At 39.1% G+C, this 19,564-nt stretch overlaps 3 protein-coding genes across 3 annotated transcripts; 1 reads left to right on the top strand and 2 right to left on the bottom strand.

The window, feature by feature from the left end:
- Nucleotides 1–1,601: 1,601 nt before the first annotated feature.
- LOC112029619 (monooxygenase 2) lies at nt 1,602–2,987 on the top strand (the record flags this gene model as incomplete). Its single annotated transcript, XM_024062304.2, has 2 exons — nt 1,602–1,864; nt 2,435–2,987. Coding segments are annotated over 2 exons (816 nt in total), but the record flags the coding sequence as incomplete, so codon positions are not given.
- A 13,574-nt stretch (nt 2,988–16,561) lies between these two features.
- Nucleotides 16,562–17,167, bottom strand: LOC111994368 (protein SRC2 homolog). The gene has a single exon (XM_024026239.2). The coding sequence runs from the start codon at nt 17,165–17,167 to the stop codon at nt 16,562–16,564; it is 606 nt and encodes a 201-aa protein (XP_023882007.2).
- A 908-nt stretch (nt 17,168–18,075) lies between these two features.
- On the bottom strand, nt 18,076–18,681 carry LOC112029620 (protein SRC2 homolog). Its single transcript, XM_024062305.1, has one exon. It carries the CDS (start codon nt 18,679–18,681, stop codon nt 18,076–18,078), a length of 606 nt encoding a protein of 201 aa, XP_023918073.1.
- Between the last annotated feature and the right edge of the window lie 883 nt (nt 18,682–19,564).

Here is a 19,564-nt window from a genome sequence, read left to right as displayed (position 1 = left end):
AACTCCATCATCATCATCAAAAGCATCATCATCATCACCATCATCATCATCATCCTCAGCCTTAAAATTAGAAGCCACAGGAGAAGGTGGAGGAGAAGCCTTAAAAGCGAAGCCATCTATGATCACCTATTGCCATGCAATATGACTGACACGAATGTTCACCTGATATAGCTCTGTAGAGAGTGTATTAAGGCGAGCATCCATGTGCTAAAACTGCGCCATGATGTCTTTGAGTGACACATTGCTCATAGAAGAGGAGGGAGCAAATGTGGATGGAGCAGATTAAGATGAAGCTAAACAGGAGTGAGAAGCTGCTGAATCCGACTGCCGTGACCGAAACTGCGCCTTGCTACGTTTAACGGTAGCAACGTCTATGGCACACATGACAGAGAAGTGATCAGAAGAGGGAAAAGGAACAGAAAAATGGTATAAAATTCACGCGATAGCCGAAAGGAAAATCTACAGTGACGTGCTCTAACAAAGAAAGCAAAAATCGAGCACGAGGCTCTGTGATGGAGTTATAGTGAGAGGGTGGGTGCAAAACAAAAGTCATCACCATGTTTATGAATCTAGGACCTTTAGCAAAGGTCTTACATGGTGTAAACTAACGATCACCCTAATCAGAAGGGCACTCACAGAAAGTAGACATCATCTCATCTTTGGACACAATCCTCAGATGCTCACAACTGGGGTAGTCAGGATGCTTTACCCTCGGGACATAGAGCACATCGGATACCAATTCCGGTGTGACAACAACGCGCGTACCTTGAACGCTAGTATGAAAGAGAGGTACTGAAGCATCAAGTCCATGCATGTTGAAGTAAAACTCCTGGATTAGCAGGAAGAACATGTGACCGGGATGTCACACAGTGACTCCCAACCCCGACTATGAATGACATCGGGAAGGTCAGTGTTGGCAAAGTCTGCCAAAATGACTCGGTGTTTCGAATGAACACCTCGTCGAGTAAAGTTCTCTGATAAGTCCTTTCGGGCATCCTCATCACGGAACCAAATATGAGAAGGAGTAGGATTAGACGAAGACGATGCCCCAGAACAAAGAGGGTTCCGAGACGAAGCTAACTTACGTTTAGGTGCCATAAACACGACTAACGTAAACAGAAAAGAGAGAGAAAGAGAAAGACAATCAAAAAATTCCCTTGTAGTCAAATATATTAAAATATATTGAAAAGAGAGTACGTATGCATATGAAATGCATGAACATGTGACATACAATATAAAATTCATTATGGGCTCCACTCAATCCAATTCTACCAGCATACAATCAATTTTCACACATCTATATGCATGATAATACTGTTACAATGCTAATGTAATGCAATGCATGAGATTTGAAACTCATTTAAGCAAAAACCCATCCCAAAATTGCAACAATAACTCATCAATTTTAAAAAACCCCAAAACCTAGGTTTCAAAACATGAAATGCTTGTAAAGGAGAGAAAAGAAACTTACCAAGTGAAAGAAAAACCTTGAAAACACTTGGAATAGAGGTTTGGAGTGAGAGAGAGTGATTTGGGATGTGAAGAGACAAAGCTATCAAGATTGACCTGTGTCAAAGTTCTTCGTTCCAATTTTTGGATAAAATGTTTTGATTGGTTGCAATGGAGTGAGCTCAGTGGTGGCAAGGTGGTTGGGCTTTAAGAAGCCTACTTTTATAGGAAGATCTACCATTAGGGGCTGTACAAAGTCTATAGATAGTCATGGATATAGTCCTAAATCTTTGCAATTCTTTGAAAGTGGTGTCAGATTTGGTTGCTGCCCTTGTGATGATAAGGCCTTGTTCTGGTACATAACTTGGGTTCCCTCCTCTCAAGGTAAGCAATACATTCCAATTTGGGTTGTTGAGTACCCTTTTGTAAAGTTGTTATTTACAACTATATGTTTTATTGGCTTATATTCCGTGTCAAATTTGATTGTAATTTTATTCAATCGTACATACCTTGTATTTATTGTGGGATTTTATTGTAAGGGTTGTGTGATAGAGAGAAAGTGTGTGAAGACTCGAGCAATTGAAGAAAGAAGTTGTCGAGGGCAGCTCGCGACTTAGCATCCCGCAAAGTATCTCACGTGCCTTGCACATGCTGGAATGCGAAGAGTTAGGCCAGATGGAGACAGCTGTGTCTCGCGAGTATCTCGTGAGTAAGGCCTCCTCGTAAGACACCTACAAGACATTCTGTTCTGCTAGCCTGTCCAGTCTGATACACACTTTTTGTGTCTACACTATTTATACCCACATTACCTACAAATGTAAAGAAGAGTTTCTAAGAGAAAACCCTAGCCAAACACCTTGAAAGTTAGAGATTGTTATACCCACAATCCTCTACATATTTGTTTTGGGAATTTCCTCATCTCCTTCCTCTCCATTTCCATACCATTGAGAGGTTGATAGCCAAAACACTTACCACATCTTCTAAGAGTGTCAAGTGGAGTTTTGGTGTTGTTGGGAAGCATTGGAAGAAGCCAAAGACATCTCTGGGACCTTATTATGTTATCCCCATTAAGGTATAGACATCCCTGGGACCTTATTTGGGGAAACATCAATAAAGGCAATGTTTGTGTGCTTGGTGATTCATTCCACCCCATGACCCCAGATATTGGCCGAGGTGCTTGTTCAGCCTTAGAAGATGGTGTTGTTTTAGCAAGGTGCCTTGCTGGGGCTTTACTCAAGAAAGAACAAAGTGGAGAATCAACCGAGAAAGTTCATAGCGAAAGCGAGCAATATAAGAAAATTGAGATGGGGTTGAAGAACTATGCCAAAGAGAGGCGATGGAGAAGCATTGTTCTCATAAGTACAGCTTATGTGGTTGGTTTTTTCCAGCAGGGTGATGGGAAATTAACCACCTTCTTCAGAGACAAATTATTGGCTGCATTCCTGTCGTCATTGCTATTGAAAACATTTCTTGAATGCAGTCATATGCATTTACTTTGTATTATTTTTGGTATTTTTCACTTTAACAATGTCAATTAGTATAAACTGAGAAACCCTCGTAATGTTTGTTAGGACATATGTGTTCTCACTTGTCAAGAACATATGTCACTTATTTATGTAAATTGGCTAATCATTTTTGACAAAACGCACTTTACTTGTAATTGGATAGTTCTAGGTGTTTTTAATACTTCAAGAAACAAGATTTCAAGATCAAGTGTTGAAGTCATCAAGTCTGTCCCAAAAAAAAAAAAAAAAATCAAGCTGAAGTGCAAATTCATTAAAGCTTGACACCTGCTATCTGTCGAGATTTATAATTTCAGATTTTCTTATCTGATTTCCTTGGGATCCGTGAATGTGCTTTTGGGTCTTCTTTTCTTCTAACCCTAAACATATAAAAGGATTGTTTTAAAAGCCGTCAAGTGGTACACACAAGTTGTAAAAGCATTGAGCAATCTCTGTTCAAACAAATTCTGATCAAAAGATGAAGTTCTTGACCTAGTTCATCTTCTCTGAAGAAGTTGCTGTGTATTTGTACCAAAGGGTTTTGTGACCAAGCATCTTCCTGATCTTCATCGTATAGGATGAACTGAAGAACTTTGCAACCAACCTCTCCTCCTTAGTTGGTGATTGAAGTCACGTACTGGGATCTGCGCATTGGTTAGTCACGTACTTGAGAGCCGTACATTAAAAGGGAAATTGTCACTACATATCAAGTCCAATTGGGTATTGGGGTAAGGGTTCAACTGTAGGTTGGTAAGGTACTTGGGATTCCTTTACTTGTAACCGCTTGATTTGATAATAGTGGACTTTCGGGAGTGGTGACCTGAAAATCACCCGGTGGAGCTTTTGCCGCGAGGTTTTTCCCCATTCGTAAACAAATCACCGTGTCATTTAATTTTCGCTACATATTTAGTTTTTGGTAATTTGTTTGTGCTTCCATGCGTTTGCATGATAAATTGATTAATTAATAACTTGGCTAATAAATTAATTGGTTTAATCACAAGGGGTCATTCAGTTTGTGGCCTATCAAGTGGTATCAGAGTAAGCACACTCTGATTAGGTTTAATCTTTGCTGTGTTGATCTATTAACCCCTGTTTGTCATGGATAGAGGACAGTCATTAATCATACCTCCTTTATTTGATGGCATTAACTATGCATACTGAAAAGTATGCATGAGAGCTTTCTTGCAGTCTTTAGATGAGAAAGTGTGGCAAGCTGTAGAGATTGGTTAGACTAAGCCAAAAGAAGAACTGGCCAATTGGGATGACGCAAAGATCAAGGCGGCTAACTTCAACAGCAGAGCGTTAAATGCCCTATTTAGCACATTCACCAATGAGGAGTTCAAGAAGATATCCTTAACTAAAACTGCTTAGTAGGCTTGGACCATCCTCCAAACAACCTATGAAGGAACAAAGGCTGTTAAAGATTCAAAACTTCAGAAGCTCACTAGAAGCTTTGAAGAAATTAAGATGGAGGAGGATGAGTCGTTTGATGAGTTCTATGCCAAGCTCAAGGACATAGTGAACTCAGCCTTCAATCTTGGGGAAACCATCCCTGAACCCAAGGTTGTAAGGAAGGTGCTCAGATCTCTACCAGAGAGATTCCATACCAAGATTATGGCAATAGAAGAATTAAAGGATATTGACAAAATTCCTTTGACTGAGCTAGTTGGAAACTTGCAGACCTACGAGCTAGGACTATCTAGGATTGGCAAGTCGGGTAAAAGCAAGAGCATGGCCTTGAAGGCAAAGAGCAGTGATACAGATGAGTCTTCTGATGATGAAGATTCCAAGATGAAGTCCTACATTACAAGGCAGTTCAAGAAGTTTATGAAGAACGCCAATGGGAAGAACTTCGACAAGGACTGTAGACAATCCAGTTTCTCTCAGTTTAAGAGCCAAGACAAAAGGAAGAAGGATACTAAGGATGGCGGTCAGTACACTGTTTCGGCTGGACCAAAGTGCTTTGGATGTCATGGTTTTGGTCACATGAAGCATGAATGCCCTACGTATCTCAAGAGTATTGGGAAGAGTAAGGCACTTGCGGCGACCTTGAGTGACATTGAGCCCGAAAACGATTTCGACAATGAGGATGACGAAATTTTGAATGTCTTCACTGCCACAGTCAATCCTACTGAAGGGATTGTTGAAGAAGTGGTTGAAGAAGAAGAACTGGTGGAGTCAAAATTTGAGAAGATGGATGATCAAGATGATATCCATTCAGCCTATGAGAAGCTTTACAAGCTCTCTGAGAAGTATGAGAAATTGTATAGGCTGGCCACCAAGAAGCTTAGTGATGTGGAACTTGATCGTGAAGAGTTGTCCACAAAGTTTGATGAGGCAAATCAAACTATTAGAGCACTGAGGTTTGAGAACAACTTCTTGGCTGAGAAGACCAAGAAGCTTGAAGCAGAGTTGTCTCAAGTCAGAGCTCAACTGGAGAGAACTTCAAGTGAAAAGCTTGATGAGATGCTAAACATTCAGAAATCTACTTCGAATCGAACAGGTTTAAGGTATGATCTTTCTTCCTCTCATATTGCTTCTACTAGTGCTACTGTTTTTGTTTCTCCTGCTAATAACACTGAAACTGAGAACATTAATGTTAAAACTAAATTAGCTAGTGAGAACTTAGACAAGGGTAAATCTATCTTAGGAGCACCCCCCAAGAAAGATGCAAATAACCCTAGGGCTAAGAAGGCTAACTCTCAAAAGCCTAAACAAAAGAAGCAGCATCTCTGTCATCATTGTGGAGCTGCCGGTCATACTCGATCAAATTGCTACAAGTGGCTCGCCATTCAACAGAGCAACGGCATGATAGCATCTAGAAGCCAAAATCAGCTTCAATCCTCTCTTGCTCCTCTTGGAGATCTTCTAAAAGCCCTCATGTTCCTTTCGAACTTGAACGGCTTCACTTCTTCTCCCTCAAGATTTTAATCAAAGGAAAGGTTCTTCCAAGGTGTGGAAGAAAAAGGACTCTAAGTGATTTCATCACTTTCTTTTCCCTTCTTGTTGTTTTTCTTGTTTGATGCATTGCTTGTGTGTTTTGCATGTTTGTTGAGTCAGTCTAGTTTTATGATTTGCTTTGTTTAACATGTTTTTGTGTGTTTACTTTCTGTTTTGTTTATTTTGTTTTTAATATAAAAATAAAAAAAAAAATTGAAAAATCAGAAAAATATAAAAACATTGTGTGTTATGTGTACTTTGGTACTTGTGTACCTTGGATGGCCAATGAAATAGAGTTTTCTAAATTTTGTATCTTTTGTAACTTAGATGAGCATCTCTATGCACAACTAAGCAAGTGAGTTTTATGGCTTTTGTTTGTGATGAGTAAGATTAAGTTATCTCTTAAACTTAACACTTATATCACTCTTTTTGACAGGTAGGACTAGAAAATCCTAAGAGAAAGACATAAATAACTATTTCACCATTATTGCCCACCAATCATAATATGACACTTGTATGTTTTGGCATAGCAAAAGTGTAGTGTCAAAGACACCTGTATGCTTCGGCATAGTAAAAGTGCAGTGTCAAATACATTCGTATGCTTCGGCATAGCAAAAGTGCGATGTCAAATGCTTAACATCTTGGGTATTTCTTTTCTCTCTTTTTATGCCCATGTATAATATGCTAAAAATAAAAGAAAATATGCAAAGAAAATAAAAAGCAAAAAATTAAAAATGTTTTAAATATGGTTGCAAGTGTGTATTCTAGGAGATGTGGGAGTTATAGGATGTATCTCGAAGGTGATAGTCCCCATCAAACAATTATGATTGTGTGTGAGTTAAAGTTATTTTCTCATATCTCAGATCATCATAACATGTATACACATATGCAATCTTGCGATGTTTTTCACACACAATACGCAATATTCTTTGCTACTTTTGATACATGTGCAGTACAATGTGATTTGGCCATCACAAGTGCTTACATGTGCTAATGTATGCTCACTAAACTGTCTTGACTTGTTTTTGAAAAATAAAATTGGTTAGACCTGTTTAGTGTGTGTGTATGTGTGTGTGTGTGTGTTTTTGAGGATCTATGTGCTTAATTCTTTGTTGAGAGATGATTTTGAGAGTTTTATATGTTGATTGGATCAATGGTTGAGGTATATGTTGGATTGCATTCATGTCTGTGTTTTTCACTTCTCGAGAAACTGCTTTTTAAACCTGGCTCGACACCTCCTCGATACCTTGTTATCTGTCGAGATTCTCAAGCCTTTTTCTTATCGCAATCTCGACACCTCTTCGACACTTGGTGGTTCGATTGAGAAATCTCCTGTCTCCTCGATAGCTTATCGATCGATCGAGCTCCTGTTCTTGGTTCTGATGTTCATTCCTCAACACCTTTAGCTGTCGACGTGCTTTTTCTCGACACCTACCTCGACAGCTTCCTCGATACCTCTCAGCACCTCAGCTGTTGAGATTTACTGAGGTGCCCATTTAAGCTCCAGTTGCGATTCAGACTTCATTTTCTCGATCTCTCTGGATCTGTTCGTGGCGGTTCCTCTCCCAAACACCTTTTCTCACTCAAAACTTTAAACCTACTTGATTTTCGGTCATTCCTTGGTTCTAATCACTTGGTAAGACCTCTTTTTACTCCCATTTTCATGCATTTCATGTTTTGAAGCTTAGGTTTTGGGGTTTTTGAAAATTTTTGGGGTTTTTCAAAATTAATGAGTTTTTCTTGAAATTTTAGGTTGGGTTTTCACTTAAACGTATTCAAAATGTCATACATTGCATTCCATGTGCGTTAGAATGATATTTACATGCATTTAGATGTATGCTCTATGTTTGTGTGTTGTTAGGATTGGATTGGGCTGAGCCCATGATTTTTTTCAATTTGCATGTCACATGTTCATGCATTCTCATGCATACGTACTCTTTGTTTAATATATTTGATATATGTGAACTGTTTTGGGACTTTTCTGATTGTCTCCCTCTCTATCTATTTCTCATTCCGCTTATGTTAGTTGTGTCTATGGCACCCAAACGTAAATCCACTCTGGCTCGGAACCTTCTGTGTTTTGGAGCTTCTTCATCTTCTGATTCTGCTCCTCTAAATCTTCGGTTCCGTGATGGAGATGCCCACAAGGCATTTTCGGAGAACTTTTCTAGACGAGGTGTTCATTCGGAATCCCAAATCATTTTGGTGGACTTCGCCGACACTAACCTTCCCTCTGTCATACACAGTAGGGGATGGGAGTCACTATGTGACGTCTCGGTCACATGTCCTCTCGTGCTCATTCAAGAGTTTTACTCCAACATGCTTGGGATCAATCGTTCAGTACCTCTCTTTTTCACTCGCGTTCGAGGTACGCGCATCCCTGTCGCACAGCTCGTTGTGGATGTGCTTAGGGTTCCTAGGATAGAGTTTCCTGACTATTCTTCTTGTGAGCGTCTGAGGACTGTGTCCAAAGATGAGCTTATTTTTGCTTTTTTTCAGCGCCCAGCTAACTGGGGTAAGCATCAGTACACATCATGTAAACCTTTTGCTAAAGGTCCTAGATTCCTAAACATGGTGATGATGTTTGTACTCCATCCACTCTCTCACTACAACTCTATCACAAATCCTCATGCTCGATTTTTGTTATCTCTTCTTGAGCATCTTACTATAGATTTTCCTTCTCATTTTATCCTTTCTATCATAGATGTTTATCTAGATTCGGCGTCCCGTGATAAGCCCATCTTTCCTTCTGCTATCACGAGGATCTTACGCCATTTTTCTATCCCTTTTCCTGTGTCTGACCACTTTACACACATCTGTGCCATAAATGGCGCTACCGTAAAACGTAGTGAGGCTCAGTTTAGGTCGAGACAGACGGATTCCACTTCTCCCTCCCATTCAGCTCCATCTAGATCTGCTCCATCTACATCTGCTTCTTCTTCCTCTACGGGCGATGTATCTCTTGGAGACATCATGGCACAGCTACAGCGCATGAATACTCGCCTCGATACACTCTTCTCTGATTTGTATCAGGTAAATTTTTGTGTTGGTCGTATTGCACGACAGCAGGCGACCATGGGTGGTTTTGCTCCAGAGGCTACTCCTTCACCACCTTCTCTAGCGGCTTCAGACTCTGAGGATGATGATGATGATGGTGATGATGATGACGCTTCGGATGATGATGATGGAGATGCTAGCTCTACTAATGAGATATCTACATGACACTCTACCCTTTATCACTCGTGACAAAAAAGGGAAGTAGTTTTGACTTATGAGAGTAGTCATCTTAAGGGAAGAGTTAGTATAGGACATTTTTGATAGGGGGAGTGTTGATATTTTGAGGGATGTAGTGAGGTTTTGATGTATCTTTTCTTTTCTATTCTTTATAGATACATTGATCTTATATATGAGGTCTTTTGACCAGTTTTACATACATTGTACTTATTTTCTCTATATGTGGATGTATGTTTCTTTCACCTTTCTCTTCATGTGTTGTTTCTTCTCTATCTTTATACACATGTTCATTATACTTGTATGCAATCTATTATTTCTGTTTCACACAAGATGCCTTGATGAGTTTTGTTTAAAGTATTTCAGAAATACAGGTTGTCAAAGTCTACTTGACATAAACTCTCTTCTTGCAAAGTTTTTCAAGAGTTTGTGTTAGGATAAATTTTATTGTATTCAACAAGTGAGTATGAGTTGACTGATTTATGACTTCTCTCATATGTTCATTTGTTTGTTGTGCTTTTGTCACGGATTGTCAAAGGGGTAGATTGTTAGGACATATGTGTTCTCACTTGTCAAGAACATATGTCACTTATTTATGTAAATTGGCTAATTCTTTTTGACAAAACACACTCTACTTGTAATTGGGTAGTTCTAGGTGTTTTTAATACTTCAAGAAATAAGATTTCAAGATTAAGTGTTGAAGTCATCAAGTCTGTCCAAGAAAAATCAAACTGAAGTGCAAATTCATTAAAGTTCAACACCTGCTCGATAGCTACCTCGACACTTGCTATCTGTCGAGATTTATAATTTCAGATTTTCTTATATGATTTCCTTGGGATCTGTGAATATGCTTTTGAGCCTTCTTTTCTTCTAACCCTAAACATATAAAAGGAATGTTTTAAGAGCCGTCAAGTGGTACACACAAGTTGCAAAAGCATCGAGCAATCTCTGTTCAAGCAAATTGTGATCAAAAGACGAAGCTCTTGACCTAGTTCATCTTCTCTGAAGAATTTACTGTATATTTGCACCAAAGGGTTTTGTGACCAAGCATCTTCCTGATCTTCATCGTATAGGATGAACTGAAGAACTTTGTAGCCAACCTCTCCTCCTTAGTTGGTGTTTGAAGTTGCGTACTGGGATCCGCGTATTGGTTAGTCACGTTCTTGGGAGCTGTGCATCAAAAGGAAAATTGTCACTACAGATCAAGTCTAATTGGATATTGGGGTAAGGGTTCAACTGTAAGTTGGTAAGGTACGTACTTTAGATTCTTTTACTTGTAACCGCTTGATTTGATAATAGTGGAGTTTCGGGAGTGGTGACCTAAAAATCACTCGGTGGAATTTTTGCCGCGAGGTTTTTCCCCATTCGTAAACAAATTACCGTGTCATTTAATTTCCGCTGCATATTTAGTTTTTGGTGATTTGTTTGTGCTTCCACGCATTTGCACGATAAATAGATTAATTAATAACTTGGCTAATAAATTAATTGGTTTAATCAAAAGGGGTCATTCAGTTTGTGGCCTATCAATGTTCATTCATGTTTGGTAGTGATCATTTAAAAAAAAAAAAAAAGGTTTTCTGCATTAAAGTCAAATAATATTATTTCAACAATAATTTAGTTATTAACTATTAGTATGGATTTGAGAATGGTTAACAATTTTTAATTGTGGTGTTTGTACATGAAAAAATAAAAATAAAAGGTTAATCAAGTAGTTCATAAATAAGCTCGAACTTATTAAATAAAATTAAAAATGAGCTTGTGTTCAAAATAAAATAAATGAATAACTTTTAAATTTCAATACTTGACTCAACTAAACCTATTCACAACCTTACTTTGTTTGGTTGAGAGAATGAAAAATATTAAGATAATAAAAAGATATTAATTTGTATTTTCTATTATTATATATCTAGTAGAGAAGGTGGAAAAATAAAAAAATCATCATCATTATCATCATTAAAAGTAAAATGATGGAAAAGTGGGAGTAATTTTGACATTTCATTTCCTTAAATTTTCTTTCCATATTTTTTTCTCTAATTTGGAGAGTAAAAGATTTTTAGGCCCAAAGAGATAAACTCCTGGGACCCATTTTTCTTCCACCTTAATTTTACCCTTACCAAATAAAAGAAAATAACACTCTTCTATTTTCCTTCCCCTGTTTTCTACCCTCCTCTACCAAAGACACTTTAATTCCTATTAATTTATTTATCCTGCATGGCTGCTATTCAAACTTAAATCAAATTCTTGGTTGGCTTCCAAGTCCAAACAAGCAAGTTACAGTGGTTATGGGTGGATTTGGGTTGTGAAATAAATTTTTACTAGGTTTAAGGGTTATGGGTTCAGGGGAGAAGAAAGAGATACAGTAAAATAAATTTTTGATGGGATGGTTTTATTATTTTAATGTGATGAAATTTTCAAATAAAAAGATGTGATATAAGGTGTATTATAAAGTGGTGTAGTAAAATAAATAAAATAATTTTTGATGCGTTGAAATGACATTTGGCATAGTACAGCTAATTAATAATAGTGCTATAATAGTGAATTAATAATACAATCAGGAGACTATCTAAAAATAAAAACTGTTGGGTGCTTTCCGATTTTGTTAGAGCTTCAGCATATGAGTTTAGCTTAGTGATCAATCTATCAACAATAGCTAGCCAACACCACTTATTCACTCTAGTTAAGTGATGCCTATGTCCAATATCATTTTACTCCACCAATTAATTCCCTATAGTAATTGCAAAACGTGGAAAATATATAGACTTTTACAAGTATTTGGGTTTTTTTTCACTGAAATACGGTAGAAGTATATTAATATGTGAAAAGAATTACATATATAGTCATTGAACCATAGGTTTTCAGGAAAAACAGTCAAATACAGTGGCTAGCAAACCCAGGTAACGAAACAAAAGAAGGAAAAGGTGCAAGGTATAGCTGATAAGTGAGGGGCGAGTGCATTCTGATATTCATCTAGCAAGTTGTTGCCCCTCAAAGTATGACCGAGGGGTGGGTCTGACGCTGTTCAAAATTGGAACCGGTTTCGAGCATTTCACAAAGACCAGGCAGTCATGACCCAAGTCTCGAGTTCTTAGCCAGTGAGACGGTTAAGCATATGCCAGGCCAGGAGGTAGAAGCTTGGAGCCACTGTGCTACTCTTTTGCAGTTTACCACGTATCAACGCCTAAACATTTCATGTGAAGGGACATTCCCACAGAATATGGTTGGTAGTTCCATCATGTTGGCTACACAGAGTGCACTTTGGGTCAATTTGCACCATTCGAAGGAGAAGGTTAAACCTCATTGGAAGGATATTAGAGCATGCCCACCAAAATAAGTTCCAAACCTCAGGGGAAGTGTTCATCGACCAAATGCTCTTCCACATCTTCCTATCCTGACCCTCGTAGAGTTGTGAAACATCGACTGGACTAGTGCTCTGCCCCACTGTCTCGTCTTTGCATCCAAGAGACCATTGACCTTCAAGTTTCGGTCTGCACCAGGCCGAAAGCTGTCAACATACCAACGCTCTCTCCATCTCCATCGTCTATCTGCCATATCGATCCTTCTCTAATAACCTCTCTAGCCAGTAGTAAGCTTCGCCAGACACGTGAGGGATTACTTCGCCAATGTCATTCGTATGGTTGGTAATGCATCTTATTCCTCCTCTCTCAACTTTATCTGGTATGCCTCCTACCTATTGGCTTATGGATTCTGCTTGTTGCAATCACATGACACCTCACTCATCCTTATTTTCTGAACTTAAACCTGTACCACACCCTCTTAATATTCGTACAGCAAATGGTTCTACAATGTCTGGTCATAATATAGGTTCTGTTTCGACCTCCAACCTCTGGGTTCCTGGGGTCTTTAATATTCCTGACCTTTCTTACAATTTATTCTCTGTGGGACAATTAGCTGAGTTAGGTTATCGCATTACCTTTGATTATTCTAGGTGCATTGTACAGGATCCTAGGACGGGACAGGAGCTTGGGACCGGTCCTAGAGTTGGGCGTATGTTTCCCGTAGACAACCTTCATCTTCCACTTGTTGCTCCTATTTCTATTGCTGCAGCTGCTGCAGTTTCTTCCACTCCTTCCCTTGCACTTTGGCATGCTCGACTTGGTCACGCATCTTCCTCTAGAGTACAACAATTGGCTTCTAGAGGTTTGTTAGGTTCAGTGTCTACAGAAAATTTTGATTGTGTTTCATGTCAGTTAAGAAAACAACCAGCTTTACCTTTCAATACTAGTGAATCCATATCCACTGATATCTTTGACCTTATTCATTCTGATGTTTGAGGGCCTTCCTCTGTCTCTAGTATTGGTGGGTCTAGATATTTTGTTGTCTTTGTTAATGATTACTCTCGCTATAGCTGAATTTTTAATATGAAACATTGTTCTGAATTATTGGAAGTATATTCTAATTTTGCAAAAATGGTTGAAACTCAGTTTTCCAGACGCATCAAAATATTTCGATCTGATAATGCTCTTGAATATACTCAATATACTTTCCAAGCTATTTTGCATTCCTATGGCACTGTTCATCAACTAACTTGTCCAGGTACCTTTCAGCAAAATGGTAGAGCCGAACGAAAACTTCGTCATATTCTTGACACTGTTCGTGCTCTCCTTCTCTCTACTAAAGTTCCTGCTCCTTTTTGGGGTGAAGCTGCTCTTCATGCTGTTCATACTATTAATTACATTTCGAGTCCTGTTATCCAAAATCAAACTCCATATGAGCGCCTTTTTGGGTCACCTCCAAACTATCACCACCTTTGCTCTTTCAGTTCTACTTGTTTCGTTCTTCTTCAGCCACATGAGCATAACAAACTTGAGTCTCGGTTAAGGCTTTGTTGTTTTCTTGGCTATGGCGAAACTCAAAAAGGGTATAGGTGTTATGATCCTGTCTCTCATCGTCTTCATGTCTCTTGTATTGTTGTTTTTTGGAAACATCGCCTCTTTGTTGAGCTCTCTCATTTCAGTGCTTCCTTGTCTTCCTCCTCTGTCTTAGATCTTTTTCCAAATGAGGCACATATTCCTTCTGTAGCTGCTCCTGATCCTCCTGTAGTTGCTCCTAATTCTTTTGCTGTAGACTTCTCTATCCAACCACCAAATATCACTGATCGCTTTCCTAGTTCACCCTTTAATGAACAGGTTGAAGACGAGCTACCCAACCCCAATCCTGAGCTTGGGTCTCTTGCTCCTGCTCTGCCTGAAGATCTTGCACAAGACATTCCACCTCGTCACTCAACTAGGGTAAGATCTATTCCCGCACATTTACTTGACTATCATTGTTACACTGCTCTTGCTACATTACATGAGCCTCACACCTATTGTGAGGCTTCCACTGACCCTTTATGGCAGATTGCAATGAAAGAGAAACTTGAGGCATTACTGACCATACGAATGACATTGGCGATGATATTTATAAGGTCATCTCTGAAAATGTGAAAGTGGATCCAGAAGATTGAGACTGTGCAGAGACGGGAGCCATTGGTTGGACATTCTCAGTGTTAGCAACAGTAGTAGCAGAAATTGAAACAGCTGATTTGTTGCGATGATAGCAACTCTTAATATTGTGGCTAAAACGTTTGCAAAATTTGCAAAAACGTTTGATGGAATGGAAGCGACGATTGTTGCATTAAGAAGAAGACATGTCCTTATTCTTCATTTAGAAGCAAAATATGCAAAAATGGACTGCAAAAATGAAATCTACGCGAAAAACTGGGTAAGGAGCACCTGAACTGCAAAAGTCAACTCTGGCAAAAATGTCAACGGTCAACCTTGGTCAAAGTCAACTCTAAAAGTCAACGGTGTCAAAGTCAACAGATGACGTCAGCAGGCTGACTGTGGGATGACATCAGCAGATGACAAGGGGCTGACGTCAGCTAGGGCTGACGTGGAAAAGCAGATTCGCGCGTGAGGTGCGTGGCGCGCGTGAGGTGCGTGGCGCGCGTGAGAGTGCGTGAGGGTGGTGGCAATGTAGGGTCGGCGCGTGAGAGCGCGTGAGGATGAACCCAGCTATGCAGTGGTGCGTGGGAGGCGCGTGGAGCTCGTGCGTTGCGACGCAAAACCTTTGAGTGGCGCGTTGGGGTGCGTGCAGTCTCCGATGGCTTCGAGGCTTCCACAAGTGTGTAGATCGGTGCAAGACGATCTCTGTGGTACCTTCACAAAATTTATCAGAGCAATATTGCGGCGGTGATGCAACAGGCAGTGGTCTTTGTAGCGCAAGACTCCTCAACAATGACGACTGCAGGTCCGGAATCCAAAGACGACGGCTGCATGACGTCGAAGGTTCAACGGCGAAAGGCTGCGGCGGCTGCTGTGACGGCGGAAGCGATGTTAAGAATGGAGTCACACCAATAAAGACAAGACTGCTAAGAAAATGTTAGAGCAGTGGCTCTGATACCATGTTAGAAATACTAAATGTAATTGTATTGTATTTTTTATCATAAAAGAATGTACATAGGTGCCTTTATATATGAGGCATATGTGTGTAGTACAAGTAAATATGTGTACTATACAAGTAACCTAATTTAGGCCTAAAGCCCATAACACTATATACGTTAACACTTAGCTCAGCGTCCATGAAAGAACATGTAGGAAAATAGCAAACTTTATAAACACTGTAGAAAAAGGAGTGGGTACCATGAACGTTAACGTCAAGCCTGTTTGGCTAACATAGCCAAATTGAAAAGCATTAATATCCCAAAACCTATGCCCCTTTTGTCTTGGGAGAGCATAACTGTTTGCCCCCACCAACACTTAGCCAAAACGGAGTTAATTTCATCACATATGGTTTTAGGGATTTTGAAGATCCTCATGGAGTGGGTTGGGGGAAAAAAAAAGCTCAGCCTCCGCTCCTCCTCCTTCCCTCACAACCTCTCCAATCTCTGCCACACCGTTGTCAACATCCTCTCCCTGACACCCTCGCTGTCCACTTCTCAAGCAATACTATTTTCTTTTAGGACTAGGGCTCTGCTTTGAAATCTTAGATCTCAAAAAAGAACCAAACCAAATCAAAAACCTTTTTGATTTGTTATGAATTTCATGTAGTAAGACTGAATCTTTCATAAATGGGTCTCCCTTTTACGGAAATGTTCTCTTCCGTCTTTAGTTTCAGAGAAGCTTCCATAGCCTCTCTCTCTCTCTCTCTCTCTCTCTCTCTCTCTCTCTCTCTCTCTCTCTCTCTCTCTCTTTTATAGGTATAATTGAATAAATTAAGCGCATCTAAATAAGGAATAGATTTGAAATCTAAGGTATTTCTAATTCTAATCCATTAATTTAAAACCAAAACTCCAGTATCCTAATGCAACTTCATTAGTAGTTCATACAAAGAACCAATAACAACTACAAACACTAAAACAGCAGAAAAGAGAATCTAAGGTACTTACAAGCAAGCCATTAAGGTACTCACAAACTTAGCCTGAAGACTTCCTAGCCATCTTAGTTGTCATTCAAAAGAATGTCTGCCAGAGTAGTGACCAACCCAGTCGTCACTCCCTCTACAGCTCCCCTAACAATTGGGTGACCGTTGCTGTTACGCCTTTGCGGAATCTGGGCCACTAGATTTCCATTATCAAGTTGAGGAGGAGGAGCTGCAGGTGGATGATCGTGAGTTCTTCCGAACTTGTACGAAAAAGTTAGTCTCCCTTGGGCCTCCCCGTTCTTGTTTATAACACTTCGTGTGACTAATTTCTTGTCATCAGCATCACCAAAATCATTAAGCAGTTCTTCAAGGCCAACATGAACTTGATCGATAAATTTGCCGCCAAGACAGGAAACATTGCGGTGAGATTCGAGCCTAACAATCAGATAAAGCCGCTTCTGCTGGGCCTCGACAATGTTTATGTTGAAATCAAAGTGGGTTCCCCACTTAGGGTTTGAACGGCCGTTTAGGTCAACAGGACTTTTATTCTCTTCGTCATAGTAGCGATTACCGTCATCATCGCAAATGCAAACAACATGGTAAGCCTTCAGGCGTTGAAACAAATGTACACTCTCTAGATCATTAGCACGCTCAATGACCATCTCTAGACGTCTCCAAGCCATTAGGCGCTTTGAAGAAAATGCAGTATGGGATGTAAAGCCAGTGTAGTGGTGTAATGGGGGAGAAGAGGTTTAAGAGCTGTCAGGCCTTAATTTTTTGAGCAATGCTGGAGACACATATTTTTGCGTAACTTAGTGCCGCAACTTGCCACATGGTGAATTATAATTAGTTAAAGCGTGTCCTACTAACACACTCTAACCAATCACAACTCACCATACGACAAATTGTGACACTAAATCGTGTAAAAGTGTGTGTCTTTAACATTTCTCTAATTTTTTACTACCATTTCACTTTTAATCTTTACATTTTAAGTTCTCTTTTCCGTACACATAGTTAATTTTATCTTATTACAATCCAGACCACGTGTGGTCCAGGGTCTGGACTCCAGACCACCCCTTGTCTTGCAAGCTTCGAGAAATTCAACCTTCAATTAATGTGATTGTCAGTTGTGACAAGCTGTCACGTTGGAGGAGAAAAGAAGGAAAGGCCATTTAGCCCAAGAGCTCTAAAAATAAAAATAAAAATAAAAATAAAAAATCATTTTCACGTTTCAGAAATCTACGAATCAAAAAGATATTTTTATATTTTTATTTTAATATAAGTAAAAATGGAAAATTCACTTTCTAACTTTTACTTTTTTTTAATTTTAGTTCTTTAACTTTCAGTTTTGTCATTTCAGTTCTTTAACTTTTAATTTTTGTCAATGCAGGACTCTATTAGAATTCAGTTAAAAAATACCGTTCATTGAGCCAAAACGACATCGTTTTAACATTTTTTTAAAATAAATTTTGGAATTTAAAGAAAAAATCTATAAAAAAAAAAAAAAAAAAAGAANAAAAGAGAATCTAAGGTACTTACAAGCAAGCCATTAAGGTACTCACAAACTTAGCCTGAAGACTTCCTAGCCATCTTAGTTGTCATTCAAAAGAATGTCTGCCAGAGTAGTGACCAACCCAGTCGTCACTCCCTCTACAGCTCCCCTAACAATTGGGTGACCGTTGCTGTTACGCCTTTGCGGAATCTGGGCCACTAGATTTCCATTATCAAGTTGAGGAGGAGGAGCTGCAGGTGGATGATCGTGAGTTCTTCCGAACTTGTACGAAAAAGTTAGTCTCCCTTGGGCCTCCCCGTTCTTGTTTATAACACTTCGTGTGACTAATTTCTTGTCATCAGCATCACCAAAATCATTAAGCAGTTCTTCAAGGCCAACATGAACTTGATCGATAAATTTGCCGCCAAGACAGGAAACATTGCGGTGAGATTCGAGCCTAACAATCAGATAAAGCCGCTTCTGCTGGGCCTCGACAATGTTTATGTTGAAATCAAAGTGGGTTCCCCACTTAGGGTTTGAACGGCCGTTTAGGTCAACAGGACTTTTATTCTCTTCGTCATAGTAGCGATTACCGTCATCATCGCAAATGCAAACAACATGGTAAGCCTTCAGGCGTTGAAACAAATGTACACTCTCTAGATCATTAGCACGCTCAATGACCATCTCTAGACGTCTCCAAGCCATTAGGCGCTTTGAAGAAAATGCAGTATGGGATGTAAAGCCAGTGTAGTGGTGTAATGGGGGAGAAGAGGTTTAAGAGCTGTCAGGCCTTAATTTTTTGAGCAATGCTGGAGACACATATTTTTGCGTAACTTAGTGCCGCAACTTGCCACATGGTGAATTATAATTAGTTAAAGCGTGTCCTACTAACACACTCTAACCAATCACAACTCACCATACGACAAATTGTGACACTAAATCGTGTAAAAGTGTGTGTCTTTAACATTTCTCTAATTTTTTACTACCATTTCACTTTTAATCTTTACATTTTAAGTTCTCTTTTCCGTACACATAGTTAATTTTATCTTATTACAATCCAGACCACGTGTGGTCCAGGGTCTGGACTCCAGACCACCCCTTGTCTTGCAAGCTTCGAGAAATTCAACCTTCAATTAATGTGATTGTCAGTTGTGACAAGCTGTCACGTTGGAGGAGAAAAGAAGGAAAGGCCATTTAGCCCAAGAGCTCTAAAAATAAAAATAAAAATAAAAATAAAAAATCATTTTCACGTTTCAGAAATCTACGAATCAAAAAGATATTTTTATATTTTTATTTTAATATAAGTAAAAATGGAAAATTCACTTTCTAACTTTTACTTTTTTTTAATTTTAGTTCTTTAACTTTCAGTTTTGTCATTTCAGTTCTTTAACTTTTAATTTTTGTCAATGCAGGACTCTATTAGAATTCAGTTAAAAATACCGTTCATTGAGCCAAAACGACATCGTTTTAACATTTTTTTAAAATAAATTTTGGAATTTAAAGAAAAAATCTATAAAAAAAAAAAAAAAAAAAGATAAACCGATTTAGAACTCCATCACCAAACTCTATTAGAACTCCATCACTGAAC

Source organism: Quercus suber, unplaced genomic scaffold (assembly GCF_002906115.3).
Source record: "Quercus suber isolate HL8 unplaced genomic scaffold, Cork oak 2.0 scaffold_15, whole genome shotgun sequence".
Classification (NCBI taxonomy): domain Eukaryota; kingdom Viridiplantae; phylum Streptophyta; class Magnoliopsida; order Fagales; family Fagaceae; genus Quercus; species Quercus suber.
The sequence above is the reverse complement of the archived record's forward strand: the minus strand, read 5'-3'. Positions and strand labels throughout refer to the sequence as shown.